This window comes from Bos javanicus, chromosome 9 (assembly GCF_032452875.1).
Source record: "Bos javanicus breed banteng chromosome 9, ARS-OSU_banteng_1.0, whole genome shotgun sequence".
Taxonomy (NCBI): Eukaryota; Metazoa; Chordata; class Mammalia; order Artiodactyla; family Bovidae; genus Bos; species Bos javanicus.
Window position 1 is genome coordinate 41,879,459 of NC_083876.1, and position 24,084 is coordinate 41,903,542.

Below are 24,084 nucleotides of genomic sequence, written 5' to 3' on the forward strand. Positions count from 1 at the left end.
ATTGTTCATCGGTATCCGCAGGAGATTGGCTCAAGGAGCCCCTTCATATACCAAAATCGACAAATGCTCAAGTCCCTGATATAAAATGGTACAGTACAATAAATACAGTTGGCCCTCTGCATCCACAGATGTTCAACTCAAAAATAAGGATGGCCAATTATAGCTGCAATAGAGACCATGGCAGGCAAGGACAAAAGTATTACCTGACCCTTTCCAGAAAAAGGTTGCCAATCCCTGACTTACTCTCCTAACAGGTGTGGACTTTCTAAAGCTAATCCTGTCTGGACAATGACAATCATCTGTGAAACTCAGACTTAATGAATCCCAATTAAATCCCTGTAGTAATGGATCAAAAACATAACCATGAGAGCTAAAATTATAAAATGTTTAGAAGAAAACATCATTGTAAATCTTCATGACCTTGGATTAGGCAATGATTTCTTAGTTATGATACCAAAAGCAAAAGCGACCAAACAAAAAATAAATTGGACTTCATCAAAATTAATACTTTTGTATTAATAAAGGACATTACCAAGAAAGTGATGATACAACCCACAGAATGGGAGAAAACATTTGCAATCTATAATCTGACATAATTCATTAAGAAATAGAATCCAACAATTTCACCTATGAGTATTTCTCTGAAGGAAACAAAATCACTATCTCAAAAAAATCACTGCACCCCCATGTCCACTGTGTGTGCATGCTCAGTCACTAAGTCGTGTCCCACTCTTTGTGACCCCATGAACTGTAGCCTGTCAGGCTCCTCTGTCCATTGCTGCTGCTGCTGCTGCTGCTGCTGCTAAGTCGCTTCAGTCGTGTCCAACTCTGTGCGACCCCATAGACAGCAGCCCACCAGGCTCCGCCATCCCTGGAATTCTCCAGGCAAGAACACTGGAGTGGGTTGCCATTTCCTTCTCCAATGTATGAAAGTGAAAGTGAAGTCGCTCAGTAAGTGTCCGACTCTTCGAGACCTACCAGGCCGCGACCTACTCTTCTGCAGCCTACCAGGCTCCTCCGTCCATGGGATTTTCCAGGCAAGAGTACTGGAGTGGGGTGCCATTGCCTTCTCCGTCTGTCCAATGCAGCATTATTTAAATAGCCAACACATGAAAACAAGTGTAAATCAACATATGAAAGGATAAATCAACAGTAACATAAACCAGGGTGTTGACTGCCATTTTGAGTAAAAAACTAATGACTTTAAGGGTACACAATGTGAGCCTTTGAGTACTACAAATGTTCTATTTTTGATTTGGGTTGTATTTACACAAATCTGTTTATAAAAATTCAGTAGGCTTTACAATTACCACTTGTGTACTTTTCTAAATGAATCGTATACATTAATAAGTATACTTAAAAAATAAAAATGAAGTTCACAGTGATTATCTTTCCTGTATTTTCTACTATGCACATGTAGTATTTTTATAATAAAAATAATTTACTTTTAATAGAAAAAAATAACTCATCAAGTATAAACAAAGGAGACCTGTCTTAATAGCCCAAGGAGCCTTAAGGTGAGACATGAATATGACCTGGCCACCAAGTTAATGTACCAGGACACAGAAAAGGTAACCTAAAGTACTGTTCTGGCCAGAAATGTCCAAAGGAATATACTGATATGTGGACCGTGTTTACAGAATGACATTCAGAAACCATACTGTAGTCTCAAGAAGGGAAGTACTTCAGGGATCTAGAAACCGTAAGATTTCATAAGAATGTCATGAGATGCGACTGTAAGACAAGAGAGGTTGACACTAAGGAGAGAGTAACATCCCAGCACTTTGTGTCTAGCATACAGGTGCACCAAGAAATATTTGCAGAATGAATGCACAGATGAATGGGAGAAATATAAGTCTTTGATGTTGTAAAGGCTGTCAAATGGAATTGGGACAAGGAAATATGATAAATGAATAAATGACTATATAAATTAATAAGATACACATCATCGGTCTTAATATACTTAGAAAACTGCCATGAGAATAATGAGAACTAGAGTTATATAAGCTGTCCTTGGGGAAAGAGTCAAGATGAATGAGGAGAAGTTACAGAGAAGCTCAAATCTCAGCCTATTAAAGTATTTTCTAGCAATTAGGGCTACCCAAAAATGAACAGAATGCCTCAAAAAGAAATAAAGGCAGAAAGTACATTCCCATCTGACATTTGACTACATAACCCAGAGGTCCCCTTCAGCTCTATTATTCTATGATCCTACGAAATGTTATCATTGTATCTCACTGCACAGCAAATAATTAACAACTGGAGTTACTCTGAAAACAGTATCCATAAGCAATATCTTACTAAATGAAGATATGATACCTAAGTGACTTACCTGAATACTATAAATCAAATTTGAACAGCTTTCTTTGAAACATCATGATGAAAGCAGTAGCTCATATTTTCTAAGACCCTCTAGATATATTCAGGATATCCAGAGAAAAGGTAGTTAAATCTAGGATAACAACAACCATCCTGGTTATCTGTAGAGGCCCTCCACACAATCTTAGAAAAATCAAAACTGCATTTTCTAGAATTCAAAGCATTGAAATCAGACTGAGTCCTTTGCCATTGTTAACATAAGTGAGTCTGCCCCCCAAATCAAAAAGGTTTTAGTAATTATACATAGAGCTGAGTTCGTCCTATTCCTTTTCACTGACTGGAATCCACCACCTCTACCATTTCAATATTACCATTTCAATTACTCCTGGCATAGCCCCACACTTATATAACATGTCTTATGGTTTTCAAAGGACTTTCTCATACAATAACTTATTTGAGCCTCATAGATGACATTTGAGCCTCATGATGACATGTTAGTTAGGATGACTAATCTCATTCGACAGATGAGAAAAAGGAAATATCAAATTAAATGACTGATTCAGTACCAGAGGATGAAACCAAAATCACAATCTAGCCTTCCCAGGTTACATTTTATTATTCATCAGGTATCCCATATGTTCATTAGTCCTAAAACAGAACTGATCAGAATTCTTCTAAGTAATAGTTATGGGATAAAAGGAGCTTTACTTTTTCACAAAGAGAAAGAAGACTGTTGCCAAAAAGAACACACGCTTAGTTAAATGAAATCAAAACTATATGAGGAATTTAGATTTCCAGTTTAAAATGTTTACCCAACTGCTGTGAGAAAAATGCACAATCAGGAAAAGCACGTTTAATATTTCTAAAGGGTTGGATTAAAATTTCAGCTGTAAACTTCATTACTGTAATTAGATTTTTAATGCATATTTATTAAACATCCATTCAAATACTGTGTTCACAATTATTCATGAGTGTTTTGTACATTTGTGTTGATTTTAACAAACTATAAACAGTGGCCACTGACCAGAAATGTTCTCCTACAATGACAGAAGCCCATGCTAAGGTCATATGCAGCCCGTTTATGCTCTATTATGGTCTATTCATACCCAAAGAAAAACATTCAGCTGCCTTTCTGAAAACTGCAATGGTCATCAATGACCCAAAAAGTCAGATTTACCAGTGACACTAAAAGACCTATGTTTGATTCAGTGATGAATAAACAAAGTGCAGAATAGAAGAAAATCAAATCTTAATTAAACTCTTTCTTTAGAAAAACAACATAAGCCATCATCAAGGAATGCATCACAAGATGATTTACTTTATTTATAAATGGCTGATTTAGGGGCTTTAAAAGGGTGCTTTTGATTTAAATAGAAAAATTATGAAAATTGAAACTAAATGCTTGCCAGTTATCATTCTTTTCCTTTAGAAGCTAGTTAATCTTCAATCTGTCAATGTGTGTAACTTTACAAAAGGAAAAAAAACAGTACTTTAAATTTCATAACAAATCAGTAAAATACTGCCTAAAAATCTGAATAAAGCTATTCTGAAGTAATTATAGGCATGGCCTAGCATACTGAGTAACTCCTTAATATTCACTCTTTCCAAACACTACTTAATAATGAAATCTAAGAGATCTATTTTCTTTCAAACAATAAAGAAAAATAACATCTATTTGTTATGTTCATTTAAAATTTTTTACACACATATATAAAAGAATTTTTAAATGGAATCTATAGGAGTTATATATAAGATATAAATTGCATTATGGAGCTTTGAAGTAACTAAGATCTACATGTTCAGGCTTTAAAAATTGCTGAAAACAGGTGTACCTGGTCAAGAACATAGACAGATAATGTTGAAAACTATCTTTGAGGATGAGCTGAATGGAGAGAAGAAATAAGAAGGACAAGCAGGATAGTGAAAGAAGGTTAAGAAAAAGATTCCAAAGATTAAAGTATGAGTTACCTCCAACAGGGTGCACACAGAAATGAGACCTCAACAGAGGACTTCAGGCAAGGAAGACAAAACACAGCAGGAAGAACAGACATATTCAAAAGGCTCTTAAGAGAGAAATTAGAACAAATCTTAGTCACTAGTCAGAGAAAATTATGAGAAACAGTGTGAGAGAGAGTCAAGCTGAGGCCACATAACCTTCTGTCAATTTACAGAGCATATTAGTGTACTGGTGCCAAGGCTGAACTATCAATTTCAAGACCATTGACTATTACTTCTGTAGTACTTTTGTGAAAAGACAAATCCAAAATAGTTAAATCCATTTAACATTCACCATTCACTTAAAGAGAATGCAGATCACTAGGTAAAAAGCAGTGCTAATTTACGGTAGATCAGTAATCTGTCTCTAGACTTCTAAAGTTCCTTTTGAATGGTTCCACTCTTAAGTAAGCAAGTAAGTGAAAGTAAGTGAAAGTCGCTCAGTCGTGTTTAACTCTTTGAGACCCCATGGACTAAAACAAGACAGTCCATGGAATTCTCTATGCCAGAATACTGGAGTGGGTAGCCTTTCCCTTCTCCAGGGGATCTTCCCAACCCAGGGATCAAACACAGGTCTCCTGCATTGCAGGCAGATTCTTTACCAGCTGAGCCACAAGGGAAGCCCAAGAATACTGGAGTGGGTAGCCTATCCCTTCTCCAGTGAATCTTCCCGACCCAGGAATCAAATGGGGTCTCCTGCATTGCAGAAGGATTCTTTACCAACTGAGCTATCAAGGTAGCCCTGTTCAAAAGTTCCACTCTTGAATCCATCCTATTTCATCTGCCAACCCTCCACCACAGAATTACATTTGGACACTAGCTATGCCATGCAGTAAGTTCTACTATGCTTTAAAAAAAATTAACTGAAAGAAACCTGTTGTTATTTACTCACTTGCTAAGTTGTGTCCGACTCTTTTGCAACCCTATGGACTGCAGCACACCAGGCTCCTCTGTCCACGGGATTTCCCAGGCAAGAATACTGGAGTGGGTTGCCATTTCCTTCTCCAGAGGGTCTTCCCCACCCAGGGATCAAACTCACGTCTCCTGCACTGGCAGGTGGAATCTTTACCACTGAGCCACCAGGGAAGCCCAAAGAAACCATTATCATGAAGTTAATCAGTCTCAGGAGGAGGCATGAACATTCTTTTCTAATACAATAATAAATGTTAATAGAAATCCAAGAAACATGAAGTTTCACACAGGGTATTCATCTAATTGGGTAATAAAAGTCCAAAGTCCATTTTCTTAATCACTAATCTATACCACCAATAAATAATACCAACTCAAATGGTTGAGTTCTACTCACAATAATACCTGATGAGGATCTCCAATGTGCGTGTACTAAAAAAGAGATTGTGAGCTAAAGGTAAAGATGAATCATCAGTTAACAGAGAGATCTAAAAATACAACATTGAGATGCAGAAGGACAGTATAATAATAAGAAATCACAAGATGTGACTCTCATATTCTCTCACCTCTAGGAAACAAACAATTTCTAAGGCTAGCTTAAGTAAAATAGATATGCTGATTTTACGTTCTAGAAAAATTAAAAGCACTCTCCTCCTTGGTTTCTCTCCTCTTACTCCTATGACCTCTCTAACTGCTCCCTGACAAGGTCACATTCTTTTGCTCATAAAATAAGTTTTCCTTAAGAAGTCATTCCTAGTCTTTCCTCCTTTTCATTCTACAAATATTACCAAGCTAGTTCTTCCATTCTCATGTGTCTCAGCACCTCCTATTTCCTTTCTTAGATGCATCTCTCATACTTCCTACAACTAATTAGATTTATTTACCTAGAATTATCACTAACATCTCAAATTTAATATATCCAAAATGGAACCTCCCCTAAAACACCTCTGGCCTTACTTTTTGTTTGTTTAGTTTTCTTTGATAGACGGAATATGATGCCATTAAGTTGCCCAAAGTAGGAAACCCAAATTGACCTTAACTCTGCTATTTCCTTGTCTCCCCCAGAGAGGGTCGATTTACCAAAACAATATCTCTGAACTCCCTCCTTTGCTGCCCTGCTCTCCATTTTTACCAGTAATTCAGGCCCTAAGTCACTCTCCTAGATAATCACCATGCTTCCAATATTCCCCCATCCAGGCATTCCTGATCTGTTTTTCAGGTGGCCCCAAGGACAAATATACTAAAGTGGACCTGATCACTTCTCAAGAAATATTCAACAAAATCACCCTGAGCCTACATGTCTGTATACTATACAAGACTCTTCTAACCAGAATCTGGCCCACCTGCCAAGCTTCATCTCTACCTACTCCCCCTGAGGAATTATACCTACACCAATAAGGGCCAGTCACAGCTCACTTCTACACTTTTGCTTAAAAGCCCTTCCATTTCCAAGCAAAGCTGCTTTCTTTTGTGTAGTCCTACAAGACTTCTGATGAGCCTAGATATGTTGGTGTTAACGTTTATCATCTTGCTAAAGAGCTAGTAGAACATAGTGGTTAAGTTTGTGCTTCTGGAGCAAAAATGCCTGGGTTCAAATACCACTAGAGTGGCTGGTCAGACTGTTTATCTATAAAATAGAGATAACAACAACTTTACATAAATAGTACAGGAAACTCTATTCAAAATTCTGTAATAACTTATATGGGAAAAGAATCCGAAAAAGAATGAATAAATACATATGTACAACTGAATCACTTTACTCCTGAAACACAATGTTGTTAATCAACTATATTCCAATATAAAATATAAATTTTTAAAATGTAAATAGTAAGTAACCCCACCCCCCAAAAAAATCAAGAAAAGGATAGAAAACAAATTTAAATCAGACTCCAAATACTGAATAACATTTAACTTAAATTTCTTCTTTTACTTAAAGAAGGAGAGGGAGCAATTTTAGTTACAGTTAAATTGACTTCTATCCTAATTACATTTTCATCAAATGTCCACATTCAAAACTGGCTAAATCTTGAGTATAGGAGATAGTATGAGTTCAGGTTAATAGCAATGGCCTTAGGCTCAGATGTAAGTCCAGACACAGCCTTTACTTGAACCCACAAGTTCTGTCACTTAACTAGCCATATAACTTTTGCAACCTTGGGTTTTTCATCCCCAAAATAAGGATAATGAGAATTAAATAAGGTAAGGTATGTAGAAAGCAGTTAGCATACTGTATGACCCCGAACAAACATTCAATAAGTCTCATGTTATTACGATGTTCCTTAAGTCCTAATTTTCAGAAATTATGGTACATGCATAGAATGGAATTCTATTTTAACCATTAAAAATGTGAGGCAGTTCTACATGTATTGATGTGGAATGACTGCCAAGATATAGTATCAATACATGAAAAAAAACATAAGGCTAGAAAAGTGTGTATAGTACATTACCACTTCTATTTTTCTGTAGCACATACCACAGATATTTATAAATATATATATGTGTATATATGTACACACACACAGATATATATATATATATATACACACACATACACACACACACAGAATGTCTCTGGAAGAATACATAAGAAACAAGTATCAGTAGTTGCTTCTGGGAAGAAAAACTAAGTGGCTGTGGGACAGGGGTGGAAGAAAGTCAACATTTTACCTAATTCCTTTTTGTACCTTTGAATTTCGTATTGTTTACTTCTAGTGTCTATACTGCAAAAAAAAAAAAAAAATTCTAAGTTTATATTATGATCGAAGAAACCTCATGCTACCAAAATATTCCATTAGATAGTAAGTGTGCTAAGCCACTTCAGTCTTGTTCTACTCTGTGACACCCTATGGGCTGTAGTCTGCCAGGCTGCTCTGTCCATGGGATTCTCAAGGCAAGAATACTGGAGTGGGTTGCCATTTCCTTCTCCAGTATAGGAGGTGGATTATGCTAAACTTTACAATAAAACCTAAAGGGACTTAATCACAGTTCCAGTATTAATTTCAATTCTATTGTTGATAATAATCAAAGACTGAGAGAGCTTTAGCTAAATTAGACAACGACAAACAAATCTATTGAGATCTATGGGGGGAGTGGCCTGGAGATTTTTTTTTTTTTTAAAGAAAGTTATGTGGATGAGGGAACAATAAGAATAACATCACTCAAAAAAAAAACATATATATATATATATATATATATATATATATATATATATATATATAAGGCGCCAAACATTGTGCTAAGTGCTGAGGAAACTGACATCTGGTCCTTGCCTTTGAGTAACCTGCAATTTAGTTGAAGTATATGAACAGAAGTATATGAGCGACGGAACTGAACTGAACTGATGTGAACAGAGCAGTAAAATTAGCACTCCTGGTGGGCTTGCTTACTTAAAATACAGGTTCATTCATTCATGAACACATAACAATTCGAATGAATGAATGGTGTAAGCCTTGGTGACAAAATACACTTCGCTGAAGCCTCTAGTAACTTGAAAAGTACATGAGAACTCGACCCCTCAATCTGAGAATGTTTGTACACTTCCATTCCCGGAATCCAGAGAGCTCGCGGAGCCTGCAGGTGTCAGAGGCTTGGCTTTTCACTACAGTCCCGGGATACCAGGCTGGAGACATTGGGACTGCGAACGCGCAGGTTGGAAGAATTCCTAGACCTCAACCCCCACCCCTCACCCCCACTTGAATCCTTTCAAGCCAGGTACTCCCACACCTGGGCTTACAAAGTCTCAACTGTAACAGACGGGGTCCGGGGGACAACAAACCCTGAGTCGAACCCTGACCCTCAAAATGAAAAGTCATTCTGGGCTACCTCCCTCAGTGCTTAGTGCTCCTCCTGGAGCAAGCAATAATACTAGAGCACGAGAGGGTGAAATCCCTCTGGAGGAAACCTCTCGAAAACTGAACCAAAGCGGCCGTATATGGAGCTCGAGGAGGGTTGACTGCCCCGAGGCTTCCTGGGTCATAAGCAGTGGGCTCGGCTTACTCCAGACACAGTCACTAACCTTTACAAAGAGGGTTTCCAGGGGCGATGGCCGAAGGGGTGAGAGCAGCGGCCCAAGCCCTGCACCCAACACATCTCCCTCTCAGCCGGCTCTGCGTTAAGCACAGGGTAACCAAGGGCGACCATGAGGCCGCCATCTTGAGCTCCGCACCAGGGAAGGAAGAGGAAAACTTTATTGAAACCCAGAAGAGAGACGGTAGCACAGACAAACGTGGCCGGGTTCATGGAAGGCTCCGCCCGAGAGAATGAGCAGCGGAAGAACTCGACCTCTAGTAGCGAGGGGGCGGGCTGGCCTCCGATGCCCTTTAGATCCTTCCAGACATAGCAAATCTGGACTACGACTCCCAGCATGCAGTGCGGCGGCACCGAGGGCGGGGCGGGCAGCTCAAGCCTGGCTAGAGGGACAATTGTCCATGCAGAGGGTGCAGCAGAGGATTCCAAAACACTTTCAAGGAGTTAGAACGTGATTACAGCTTGTATTCAAACAACCATCCCTGAGTCTTTTAGGTTAGAGAACCTGACCGAGATTGCAAAATCAAAAGTGCAGGCTCATGTTTTAACGAAATATTCATGTTACCTTCCATAAATGGTAGGATTTATTTGCCTCCAGCGTTCAACTCATCTTTAGCAGAGTATCTGAAATGTGCTCCTACCACTTTTGCTTTCTGTATTTTAATACCATAAATTATTTTTGATGTGGCGTACACTCAAACGTTTTTATTTTTTTTTTTATTTTTCACTTGGTATTATCTTTAATTACAAAGACTTTTCCAATCACATCACATAGAGATCATTTTATCCACTGCTCTGTTTGGCTACCAATCTCTTATCTCTCTCCTCAGCAATGGTAAGGCGAATACCCTTTCCACGGGGAAGAGAGATCCACGGTTTGTTGCCTTTGCCAATAACGAAAATGTTTGAGAGCCGTGTGGCAAAGCTGTTGCCGTTCGCATCTTTCACATGAACTACATCAAAAGAACCTGGATGCCTCTCCCGGTTTGTAATCACACCAATTCTTCCCAGGTTAGCACCTCCAGTCACCATGCACAGGTTACCAGTGTCAAATTTGATGAAATCAGTAATCTTGCCAGTCTCCAAGTCAATCTGAATGGTATCATTCACCTTGATGAGGGGATCAGGGTAACGGATGGTACGAGCATCATGGGTTACCAGATGAGGGATTCCTTTTGTTCCCACAAATATCTTTCTTACTTTGCACAATTTATACTTGGCCTCCTCAGGTGTAATACGATGAACAGCAAAGCGACCCTTGGTGTCATAGATCAAATGAAAGTTCTCTCCAGTCTTATCAATGCTGATGACATCCATAAAACCAGCAGGGTAGGTTATATCTGTGCGGACTTTGCCATCGATCTTAATGAAACGCTGCATGCAAATCTTTACTTCATCTCCAGTTAGGGCATACTTAAGTCTATTCCTTAGGAAAATGATTAGGGGGAGACACTCCCTTAGCTTGTGGGGGCCGGTAGATGGACGAGGGGCAAACACACCGGTCAGTTTATCCAGCATCCAATGTTTTGGAGCTGCTACGCGTTTCAGGTGCTTCTTGGGACCCCGAGCCATGGCTGCGTTAGGCACGAAAAGAGCCACTCAAACGTTTTTAAAGAACATGGGGAAATGTATGTAACATGGGAAAGCCAATGGCCTAAAATGAATGAGTGGATAGAATGGCCATGGGACAGCGTATCTAAAGAAGAATTTCTAGGTGATCTGCCCTATTTTGGTTAATCAAAAACTGTTTTGAGTCACTATGCTAAATACATTGGGAATACAAACTGCTGACCTGAAGAGTTAGTCAGTCTGGTAGGAGGGATAAACACAACGACAAAATGTTTAACCACGTGTTGTGGAATCAATGAAAGAACACTTTGGGAAATCAGGAAGGCCTTCTAGAAGCTTTACTTTCAACAGGAAATGAAGACCTTCCAAGAACAAGGAATAGAGTGAGTTAAGGCAGGAAAGAAAATACGGATTACAGAAAGGAGAAAGCCAAGTTTCAAACTACACTATAAAGAGTTCCAGAAAATTGGGTTGTTGGTCTACAATAGACCTCCTCACCCATCACAGCCTTGTGTTGGTGAGGGGGCTTGACTAACTCAATGCAGCCATGAGCCAGGCCCTGCAGGGCCACCCAAGAGGGGCCAGTCATAGTGAAGAGTTCTAACAAAATCTTCTACAATAGAAGATTCCAAAGAAACAGGAAAAGAGAGCATGTAGCATGGTATAATATTTTGGAGACTTCTTTACTGACTGTCAAATCATTTATGGAAAAATTATTTTGATTATCTTCCAAAATATGTTGTCAGATTTTTTTCTATCTTTAATTACGTCTGAAAGGACAAACTATTCCTGCATGTTTGTTTCATTTAATATCACTAATTTTTGGTGTGACACTTTGTGAAAGACCTTTTGAAAAAAATTGGACTATTTCTTCCTTGACTTACACATTTATCACACTCAAGACTTTCAGAGAGTGTCTGAGTATTATTTTGTTTGCTCTTGGAAAACTACTGCTTGTCTTGGTCAATGAAATTACCTCTTATTAAAGATTCCAAGTTTAATAATTACAAAAGTGAAATAAGAACTCATGTATAGTTTAATGCCAAACTTCTAGGAAGATTTACGGGAAATTTTCACATGACTGTACAAGTGGACGGAAACATGGCAAATGAACTTTGTTGTGTACAAATATAAGGTAACTTAGAAATAAATTACATTTTTTGTATTCAAGAGAATTGATAATGATAGAAGACTAATTAAGTAGCCATTGTAAACTATTTTATTAAAACATCAATCCCAGAGACTTCCATGGTGTTCCAGTGACTAAGACTCCACACTCCCAATACAAGAGGCCTAGGTTCCATCCCTGGTCAGAGAACTAGATCCCACATGCTGCAACTAAGACCTGGCTCAGCCAAATAAATCAATACTTTTTAAAATAAACAAAAACATTCCATCACAGATTCTAAAGTTGTAATGCCTCCCTAAAGTCTATGGAAGGAAATACAATTTATTCTGTATCTTGAAAAAATCAAGATCTGGTTCTTAACTACCTTACCGTCTTCTCACATTGAATGAATGAAGCCCTGTGATTTAAGTATCTCATTTGTTTTCATGCCAAGTCGCTTCAGTAGTGTCCGACTCTGTGTGACCCCATAGACGGCAGCCCACCAGGCTCCCCGTCCCTGGGATTCTCCAGGCAAGAACACTGGAGTGGGTTGCCCTTTCCTTCTCCAATGCATGAAAGTGAAAAGTGAAAGTGAAGTCACTCAGTCGTGTCCAACTCTTCAGGACCCTATGGACTGCAGCCTACCGGGCTCCTCCGTCCACGGGATTTTCCAGGCAAGAGTACTGGAGTGGGGTGCCATTGCCTTCTCCATTTGTTCTCATGAATCTCCATATATATTATTTTCAAAAAAGCTGGAAAACGTATCTTATCTTCCTACTCCCTATCCCCAACTTTATTTCCTAAGTGTGTTCTGATACTTTTTTAATTAGAAAAAAATAACTACTGGGATTAGCAGATACAAACTACTATATATACATTATATAAACAAGTCCTACTGTGTAGCACAGAGAACTATATTCAATATCCTGTAATAAACCATAATGGAAAAGAATATGTATGTATATGTGTGTAACTGAATCATTTTGCTGTATACCAAAAACTAACACATTTGTTCAACCGTACTTCAATTGTAAAAAAAGAATCATGAAAACTAGTAATTGAATATTTCCAGGGCAACTCCAAGAATGTTCCAGGTTTAATACTGCATATGTATTCAGTATTTATCATTACAAAAACAAAAAAATGCCATGTGTATGGATATCCAGACTTATGAGAAAAGTTATTTTTAAATCTTGTGTGTGTGTTAGTTGCTCAGTCATGTCCAACTCTTTGCAACCCTGTGGATTGTATGTTGCCTATAGGCCATCCGTGGCATTCTCCAGGCAAGAGTACTGGAATGGGTTGCTATTTCCTCCACCAGGGATCTTCCTGACTCAGGGATTGAACCTGGGTCTTCTGCATTGCAGGCAGATTCTTTACCATCTGAGTCACCAGGGAAGCCAGGTAACTTCTAAATCTTAAAGGTACCTTAAAGATCTGATTTTAACCCAGCCATTTTACATATGGACATGAGTTTGAGTAAGCTCTGGGAGTTGGTGATGGACAGGGAAGCCTGGCGTGCTGCAGTCCATGGAGTCATAAAGAGTCGGACACTATTGAGCGACTGAACTGAATTTTACATATTGAGACACAATAATCCTAAGAGAGAATAATTTACCCAAGATAACACAGGCACCGCTCCTTCTTGAAATTAACTGAACAGTAAAAGAAACTGAAAACTTATTTATTTAATTAGATAGTTCTTCAAAATGTCTTTAAATGAGACCTATATATAGGCAAAAAGTATACTGTGCTATAAGAATTTTGATTGTCACATAGTGATGGTCATAGTCTATCTAGTTGTGTTGTCTGGTTAGTTAAATTTGATGCAATGCATATCCAAGCAATCAAATAGACTCAATGTTTTTCAGTTCTATAGATACAGATTGTTTTTTCAGAAGAACTAAAATTAAATTGCAGTTATTCATCAAGACTCAAAGATGCAATCATAAAGCTATGTGAACTCATTTGTTTATAAGTGTTAGTTCTTGCACCAGGTGACTACACTCAGAATTAGCCATGATTTGGCCTAGACTTCAAAGGAATCAGCTGGTGGTTTATTTTCAAATGGACATCTTAGGAAGATTACTTGGATAAATAATTATCCAACTTTACTGATAATAGAGAAGTTCTCAAGCTAGACTCTCTAGATGATAAAACTTGAATACCTTTTGGTCATGGGACATATCTAACTCAAGAAGGGTGTCTTCTGCCAAAACCAAGACTAGAGAAAACTAGGGCACCAGATGAGGAAAGGATCATGAGACCACTAATGTCTATACACACCAATTATAAGGGCCCAATTTTCCCAGCATGTATCTCACTTAGGCCAAGTAATTCTCATCAACTTCAAAGGGAGTGATGTGCATCCACAGATCTGAGTTTGCCATATCCAGGGCTTACTCAGCAGGAATACATACTATAATTCATGATACCAGGCTTCATTCTTTAGTCCAAATCAACCCAGCTGGATTTTGAAGCATTTGTTCTTGGAAATAATCAACTGTCCCTTAAAATATCAAATCCACTTGGCTTCATTTCACATATCAATGCTGTTGATTACTCAAGACAAGCCATAGTTTGAGTTTATAGATTGATATGCAAGACATGTATTTTAGAGTTGCATGCTATACTACTATATAGTTTTATAGTATTAAATTACTAAAATTTATCCTGGAAATGCGGAGAAGGCAATGGCACCCCACTCCCGTACTCTTGCTTGGAAAATCCCATGGACAGAGAAGCCTGTTATGCTGCAATCCATGGGGTCACTAAGAGTCGGACACGACTGAGCGACTTCACTTTCACTTTTCACTTTCATGCATTGGAGAAGGAAAGGGCAACCCACTCCAGTGTTCTTGCCTGGAGAATCCCAGGGACGGGGAGCCTGGTGGGCTGCCGTCTATGGGGTCGCACAGAGTCGGACACAACTGAAGTGACTTTGCATAGCATAGCATCCTAGAAATGATTTTATGCCTAGCAAAGAGAGAAACAAGAGATATGACTTCTTGTGTTTGCTACTCAACAATTTTTTTAAAATATAATTCCGTTTATAGATACTGTTTTTCAGCTTTAATTTGATACTTTAATACCAGGTAAATTATCTTTTTATTTAATTACTTTTATATAATAGCGATCTTGAAAGTCTGAAAAATGATTAAAGGGCATTTTCTAAGAAATAGATTTCTGAACTTAAATTACACAATTTTTCTGCTTATAGTTTTGGTGTTATCTAAGTTATTATTATATTATTACTGTTATTAAATAGTTATGAAATGGCAAGTATAGAGTTTGACATTTACAAATATCTGAGATGTTAGGTCTAAAATGTTTTTAATCACACATTTTGAAAATTAATACAAGTATACTCCCATTGTCTTTTTTTGTTGTTGTTTAGCTTCCATCTATGGGGTCGCACAGAGTCGGACACGACTGAAGCGACTTAGCAGCAGCAGCAGCATTTATTAGTTTTGACTCACTCTAGCATATTATACACATAGCACCTGTGCCCATTTAGTAAAGAATTTCAGTACAAATCACTCTGAATTGAATACACATCTCTAAGAAGCATTACAATTGTTGCAATATTTTTAGAAACTGAAACAAGGAAATAAACAACTTCAGTAAAAGTGATTTAAATAACAAATAACGTATCTTTATAAACAGCTTATCTCCTTGAGAACAAAGAATAAACAAGGAGACAAGGGTTTTTTTTCCTTCCACTATTAAAGCAGATCACAATATGAATGGGTGAAATGTCATGAATAATTGGAGAAAATCACAGAGTAATCTTCGACAAAAACATCTGATTTATTTAAATTGTCATTGTTTGTCTTATTAGAACCTTTATTTAACCTTGTTATCCACAAGGCAGTATTCAAGCTGGTTTATCAAAAATATACTCTGGTATATTTTGTTAATGATACTAATGATATTTTGAAATTTTTGACTTTCGCATATGCAGGCTATGGTAATGTAAATCTCCCATGGCAGATGTTTTACTTGGGACCTAATTAACTGACATTACCTTAGACAGAAATGCCTATGAAAACCTAATGTTTTGAATCTAAAATGACAGTAAATAAATCAAGGCTTTGAAACATTCTGTCAGTAGACCTGAGCTCAGCTTTCTGGTCAAGAGGATCAAGCTTTTGAGTACTTGATTCATTTAGTTACAACATTGATTGAATATCATCTGTTCACAGACCTAGCCGTACACCACCAGTCACTTCTAATCATAGCTTCAAGGCTTCTTCCTGTGATTTTCCAGCCACATTCTTTCTTCCTAGATAAGGTCATTTCCAGTCTCCTTCACAGATTCTAGGCATTTCAGGGCTTACCACATGTCTGGTACTGTTCTCAGTGCTTTACAAATATTAATTCTCAATGCTCATAACCACCTGGTAAGGAAGATACTATTGTCCCCATTTTATACATGAAGAAACAGAGGCACAGGCAGGCAAAGTAACTTTTCTAGGGTTGCTCATCTACTAAGGATTTTGCCCATGTCCTCTACCAAACCCTGACTTAATAGAATATGATTTGCTCATAGTACTGTCTTCAAGTCAGACACGTTTATGTAAAATATAAATTTCTAGATGAGAAATATTTCTAATACAAAAACATATCAGAATGGTGATGTGTAAATCATGCTAGTATTCTGCGTAATGGATAGAAGAGATTAGAGAAAGTGAGGCAGTATGGAGAATCCTGCAGTCTAACCAAACTAAGATATGGCAGGAGGTGGTGAAGAGTAGATGAGAAAGGAGAGAAAAAAGATGACTCACTGTTATAAGCCCAAGTGTTTTACAGCAGAAAGGATGTAAATATCAGAGGTATTGCTTAAGAATAAGTGGGATGAGACTGATTTAGACAGTCAAAGTTTGATTTAGTCAATAGGACAACAAACAGAAATAGCACATGGTTGCCTGGGCAAGTGTGTGTCAGGGTGGGTGGCAAGCACTGTGGCAACATGCCCGCACTCTAGGTTGAGGTAAGTATAGATCTGGGAGCATTGAACAGCTGAGCAGATCAAGCCTTGTTGCAGCAGGACTGCTCAATCTCTCAAAACCAACCCACGAGACTTCCCTGCTGGCCTAGTGGTTACGAATCCACCTGCCAGTGCAGGAGACATGGGTTTGATCCCTGGTCTGTGAAGACCTGACATGCCTGTGCACCTGTGCTCTGGAGCCCAGGAGGGGCGATTCCTGAGCCCAGGCTCAGCAGCTACTGAAGCCCATGCAGCCTAGAGCTTGTGCTCCACAACAAAAGAAGCTGCTGAAATGAGAAGCCCATGCACACAACTAGAGAGTAGACACGCTCGTCACTCTAGAGAAAAGCTTGTGCAGCAACAAAGACCCAGCGCAACCAAAATAAAACAAACAAACAAAAAACTTGACAAAATTTTAAAAAAAGAAAACAATCCACAGGTTCTGGCCGAATACACCTCCTATGAAGAGGCATTCCTAAATGTAGTTAGAAGAGTTTACTTCCTTTGCAAACACAACTAGGAACCAAAGCTGGTATGCCTGGAGTGTATATTGTGGTGGCAATGCCTTTCACTAGAATGCTGACACCAATTCACATAGATTTGCCAGGCCTTTCTCCTCCCTATAGGAGTTATGGTGCTGTTTGCATCCTGAGATTTGGCATCTCACAGATATCCAGTCTGGACAGTCCTCCATTGCTTAATGCAGTACCTTCTCAGGTCAAACGAAAGAAACAGGGGCAGGGCAATTCACTTCAGTTCAGTTTAGTCGCTCAGTCGTGTCCGTCGCTCAGTCGCTCAGTACCCCCTGGACTGCAGCACGCCAGACTTCGCTGTCCATCATCAACTCCCCGAGTTTACTCAAACTCATGTCCATTAAGTTTGTGATGCCATCCAGCCATCTCATCCTCTGTTGTCCCCTTCTCCCCCTGCTTTCAATCTTTCCCATCATCAGGGTCTTTTCCAATGAGTCAGCTCTTCACATCAGGCGGCCAAAGTATTGGAATTTCAGCTTCAGCAACAGTCCTTCCAAAGAATATTCAGGATTGATTTCCTTTAGGATGGACTGGTTGGATCTCCTTGCTGTCCAAGGGGCTCTCAAGAGTCTTCTGCAACACCACATTTCAAAAGCATCAGTTCTTCGGCACTCAGCTTTCTTTATAGTCCAACTCTCACATCCATACAGGGGCAACTATTTCTCAAATCCATTCTCTTCTCTACATTCCCACTGCTGCCATCTTAGTTCTGCCAGAATGATTTTTCTAAACTAAAAATCAAGTCAGTCTCATTCAGTGGTTTCCTTTAGAATGTCTTTAGATAATGTCCAGAACTGTAAACATTGACTGAAATGCCCTCTGGCCTTAGTCCTTGTCATTTTGCCCTTTCATCCAGCAGTACTAACTACCTGTAGCTCCCCAGCAGTGCTTTCCTCTGGGAAACAGAAGCCTCGGCCTGTGTTTACCTCTATCTCTGGGATGTACCTCCCACACAGAGGCACACCCAAATCACAGATGCTTTGTGTGTCAAACACCAACTTCAAGTCCCATGTTTACTGTTGCTTCTTCTGGAATTCTTTCCCTACTCCCCTCGAGACTGGGGTATGTGGCTGTCATCACAGTCTACTGGCATGTGCCTATGACCAGACTGAAATATCCTGTAAGTAAAAACTGTATCTTGTTCACCACCTTCCCTCTTCTCCGCCCACAAGCACCTAACACAGCACTTGGTTTACAGCACTTGCTCAGCAACTATTTGTCACATGAATGGCTAGAAGGATTCAAGAGTTCTAAGGGGGACATATCTGTTCAGCTAAGGAGACCACATAATGCCACTGGTTCTGGAAATGACCCTCTCCCTGCCCCACCAACAAATCAATATATATGGCATTCTTGAGATTCTCTAGATTCTTGCTATCTGCTATGTTCTGGAGACCAGCAACAGTGGCATTTTCTGTAACTTGCCAGAAATGCAAAATCTCAGGCCTCATCCTAGAACTCCTGTATCAGAATCTGTAGTTCTACCCAATCCCCAGCTGAGCTGTTCCTCAATATTAATGATTGAGGAACACTGCTCTGAGTATTGGTGGCTCTTTACTCAGAAAGTTCATAATCCATTTTCTTGAGAGAATGAATACAAATACCTGGTTACCACTGTTTCTGCAGCTGAGGACTTGCGTATTTTCACCCCAATTCAGGTTTACACTAACCTTGCCTGACCTTACATGGTTGATATCAGTCACACTATATGAAATTATAGGCTTTCAATTTCAAAAGGAATCCTGTGCCTTTTTATTTTTTTCAGAACTCAACCACTTGACCAGGGACAGAAATCGCTCATTGTCCTGGCTGCTTTTGACTCTTCCAGGCATTGGATCCAAAGTCATCTATAAGAGGAGAGTCCCTCCTCACCCAGTAATGGGTCTTATATTCCTGACGTCTGAGCAGTCCTCAACCATTGGTTGGTGTACTCAGCATTCGGCTGGGAGCAACCATGGGACATGTGGACTCACAGCAAATGCTGTAATGACATTTCAGTACACAGCAGCTGAGGCCATAGGTTAATTATGTTCCTGAGGCTAGAGATCTGAGAGGCACATTCTTATGGCTACCACAAAGGGTAAAGACAAGGTATAGGGAAAGTGGCTTAATTGGTGGAGAAGAACTTGAAAACAGCAAGAGAGGGGGGTTCTGATGTTGATACAACCATCTGGGTACTGCCTGGTTTACCAATACAGAAGAGACACTAAATCACACACGCACACACAAGTAATAAAATAGAGAATTATGTGTGTGTTGGACAAAACTTTGTCTCAGGGTGGCAAGTAATATTGCTCAAAGGGAATGCCCAAAACACAACAGATCAACAGGTGCTCACTAACCTGCCTTCTGTGAGTCACATTTACTAGGCTTATTTTGCTGAGTGGCTCGCTCTAGGTCTTGCCACTTCTTTTTTTTTGGTCACGTGGCACACATAGGGGATCTTAGTTCCCCAACTGTGGATCAAACCATGCCTCTTGCAGTGGAAGTGCAGAGTCTTAACCACTGAGCTGTCAGGAAAGTTACTTGCCTCTCCTTTAAATGAAATCATGAACAAATATACCAAAAAGATCAGTGTGAAGATATGTTCAACTAAATTATTAGCCTCCCCAAGACCCTAAACTCTTAGTCCAGGGAGCAAACCTGCACTAACCCCTCCCTGATCGTGGAAGTAGAAAACTTAACTTTTAAGAGAAGGATAGAGACTATCTGATATGTGCCTAGAAGGGCTTAACATCATCTCCAAAGCTTCTGATTCTCCAATCCCAGCTGGGTGTGCAACAATTCAATTCTGACACTACCTAGAGTTAACACAAACCCTGCAGGTTAAAGATTTAGACCCACAAGACTGCAGACACCAGCCTTAAATGGGGTACCTAAACTACTCGATTCTGCTTCCTGCCTGAAAAGTGAAAGTGTTAGTCACTCAGTCATGTCTGATTCTTTGCGAATCCATGGAATACAGCCCACTAGGCTCCTCTGTCTGTGGAATTTTCTAGGCAAGAATACTGAAGTGGATTGCTATTTCCTTCTCCAGGGGATCTTCCCGACCCAGGGACTGAACCTGGGTCTCCCGCAATGTGGGCAGATTCCTTGCCATTTGAGCCACCAGGTGCCTAATTGGTTACGAATTTGAGGACTCTCAAGACCCTCTTCTCCCTAAGTTTTGATAATTTGACTCACAGAACTCAGAAAAGGAAAAAAATACTTTATGTTTAAGCTTATTTTACAGCTCAGGAGTAGCCAAATGGAAGAGGTGCACAGGGCAAAGTATGGGGGACAGGGCGCAAGGCTCTTCCGTGCCCTCTCCTGTCTGCCACATTCCCAGGAGTCAGGGGGTGGGGCTGAAAGTTTTAATGGGCTTTGCTTTATTGTGCTTTTCGGATACTGCACTTTTTACAATGGAAGGTTTGCGGCAACTCATTGTGGAGCAGGTCTATCAGTGCTATCTTTCCCACAGCATTATTTTTTAATTAAGGTTTGTACATTGTTTTTGAAGACATATTGTTGTAAACAGACTACAGTGTAGTGTAAACATATTTGTATGCATTGGGAAACCTAAAAATTTGTGGACTTGCTTCTAGAGTAGATAATAACCAAATGGACATAAAACAGAGTAACACAAAGAGAAACTTAATTTTGTATGTACCAGAGTCCCATAGAAGCCAAGCGACTAGAGAAAGTTGGGCAGTTAAAGCTTATAAGCCATCCTGAGCTAGGGAGTAGGATAGGGGTCTGGGGCTTCCAAAAAGGGAAGGGCAGTAATTCAGAGGACAGTAAGAGATGCAGATGTCTGGCAATTAGGATGTTTGCCTTGCCTCAGCAGGTCATTCAGACAAAATCTATCTTTGGTAATAGCTCTCTCTGGGCCAAGCCCCATCTACTTTCTTTTAGATAGTGAGGAAAGAGGTACAAGTTTTTCTAAAGTCAGTTGCATCTTGATTATCCTCCATTCAAGATAATCCACATGCCAAAGTGGCATATTTGGGGGTCACACATTCTGCTCCCTTTCAGGGACCAGTTGAATAAATTATGGAACATCATGTAATGAAATACTTTACTGCTATAGTAAGTGTGGATTTCGCTCCAAGATATATTGTTAAGAAGGTACAAAAGTGTGTGTATTCTATGATGCCATTTCTGTTAGATAATACATATGTATATAAACACACACATTTTACATGCTAGACTATTTCTGGAAGGACACAAAGATACGTAGCAAGAAACTGAGAACTGCGGCTGTCAATAGAAAGGGGAAGTAGATGGCTGCAGATAGGGACTGGAGGCAGGTGTTTCACTGGATACTCTTAAATGCACTTCGACTTTTGAATCATGTAAATGTTTTACTTAAAATGAACAAACAAATCATAGTGTTTATAAATTCCCTCAATACTAAATCTGAAAATGCCCACATTCTCAAAAGCTGGCAGTGGTCTGGGCATGCCTTACACTCTCAGAAGTTCTGAGGGTGACTCATGTTGTAAGTAGCCTTCAGTGGGGAGGAAGGAAGCACTGAGCTTTGTGGCTTTTACTTTTCTGTGTGCTACATGAAGTGAGGTTACATGCTGAGAGTTTTAGGAAGAGGGTTGCAAAACATTTTATCTGAGAAGCAAATAAAGTAAGGGACTGCTGAGGCATGTTGAAAGGTCAGCTGAGATTAGAAACCATAAATGTGCCAGTCAGCTTAGGATTTTCTTCAGAATTCTCAGCAGGCTGGGAGCAGATGTTTGGAGGTGGGTCAGGGTGTGAACTAGAAAAATGACATAAGAGTGGCCAGGATGGCCCTTGAGAAGTTTCCAGGACTTTATTAGGTTTGCCACAAATTCAGAGTCTGATACTCTGGAGGTCCAGCTACTCAGTTTTATAATTTTCCTCAGAGGCGATTAGGGTGGGGTAGTGATGCAAGTCAAGCTCACAAGATGCTGGTTGATAAGACAGAACCTTAATTTACAAGTTTAAAATGAAAATATAAACTAGCTGCACCCACAAGGCAGAATTTCCTTTTGCCTGCAAGAAAGTCCTCATGATAAATAATCCTAAAATGTATATGGAACCACAAAAGACCCAGAATTACCAAAGCAATGCTGAAAAAAAGGACAAAGCTGGAGGGATAACCCTCTCAAGACTTCAAACGATATCTCAAAGCTACTATAAAACAGAGTAGTATTGGCACAAAAACAGACAAAAGGATGAGCGGAACATAATAGAGTCCAGAAATAAGCCCAAACACATCTGGTCAATTAATCTTTGACAAGAAAGGCAAAAATATACAATGGAGAAAAGACAGTCTCTTCAGCAAGTGGTGTTGGGAAAGTTGGACAGTCCCATGTACATCAGTGACGTTAGAACATGCCCTCACACCATACACAAAAATAAACTCAAAATGACTTAAAGACTTAAATATAAGATGTAACACCAAAAAGCTTCTAGAAGAGAACACAGGCAAAATATTCTCTGATGTAAATTGTAGCAATACTTTCTAAGATCAATCTCCCAAGGCAAAAGAAATAAAAGTAAAAATAAACAAATCGGACCTAATCAAATTTACAAACTTTTGCACAGCAACAGAAACCATTAATAAAAAAAAAGACAAACCTATGGAATAGGAGAAAATATATGCAAACAATGCAATAGATAAGTGCTTAATTTCCAATATATACAAAAAGCTCATGCAACTCAATATCAAAAGGAAACAACCCAATCAAAAACTCGGCAGAAGACTTAAATAGACATTTCTCAAAAGAAGACATACAGATGGCCAATGAACACATGAGAAGATGTTCATCATTGCTGAGTCTTAAAGAAATGCAAGTCAAAACTACAATGAAGTATCACCTCACACAGTCAGAATGGCTATTATCAAAAAGTCTACAAATAATAAATTCTGGAAAGGGTGTGGAGAAAAGGGAAATTTTCTATACTATTAGTGGGAATATAAATTGGGACAGCCTTTATAGAAAATAGTACAGACGTTCCTTAAAAAATTAAAAACAGAGCTACCATATGATCTAGTAATCCCACTCCTGGGTATTTATCAGGAAAAGCTGAAAACTCTAACTTTAAAAGATACATGCAGTCCAGTGTTCATAGCAGCATTGTTTACAACAGTCAAGATATGGAAGCAATCTAAGTGTCCAACAAGAGATGAATGGATAAAGAAGATGTGGTTTGTATATAAAATGGAATATTACTCAACCATAAAAGCATGAAATATTGTCATTTGCATCAATATGGGTGGACCTAGAGATTATCATATATGTAAGTCAGAGAAAGACAAATACCACATGATATCACTTATATGTGGAATCTAAAAAAAATGATACAAGTGAACTTACAAAACAGAAACACAGACACAGAAAAAAAAAGGGAAAGGATGGGGGAGAGGGATAAATTAACAAATACACACTACTATATATAAAATAGATAAACAACAAGGATTTACTATGTAGCACAGGGAACTATATTTAATATCTTGTAATAATCTAAATGGAAGATAATCTGAAAAAGAATATATATAAACACACATATATACATATACATAATATATAATGCAATTACTTTGCTGAACACCTGAAACTAACACATTATAAATCAACTATATTTCAATTCAAAAAAATTTAAAAAAAGAAAATCCT

The 24,084-nt window shown here is 38.9% G+C and overlaps 2 protein-coding genes across 2 annotated transcripts in view; both read right to left on the reverse strand.

Annotated features, from left to right (window-relative positions):
- AFG1L (AFG1 like ATPase) overlaps positions 1 to 9,556 on the reverse strand; it is a 198,098-nt gene extending 188,542 nt beyond the window's left edge. The window contains exon 1 of the mRNA XM_061427653.1: positions 9,239 to 9,556. Coding sequence (XP_061283637.1) covers positions 9,239 to 9,374 — 136 coding nt within the window. The 5' untranslated portion in view covers positions 9,375 to 9,556. The remainder of the gene's footprint in view (positions 1 to 9,238) is intronic.
- Positions 9,557 to 9,951: 395 nt separating this feature from the next.
- On the reverse strand, positions 9,952 to 10,844 carry LOC133253867 (small ribosomal subunit protein eS4, X isoform-like). Its single transcript, XM_061427654.1, has one exon. It carries the CDS (start codon positions 10,819 to 10,821, stop codon positions 10,033 to 10,035), a length of 789 nt encoding a protein of 262 aa, XP_061283638.1. The 5' UTR covers positions 10,822 to 10,844; the 3' UTR covers positions 9,952 to 10,032.
- Positions 10,845 to 24,084: the final 13,240 nt, after the last annotated feature.

Excerpts from the sequence above, each read along its gene's own strand:
- LOC133253867 (XM_061427654.1), bottom strand. The coding sequence starts at position 10,821 with ATGGCTCGGGGTCCCAAGAAGCACCTGAAACGCGTAGCAGCTCCAAAA.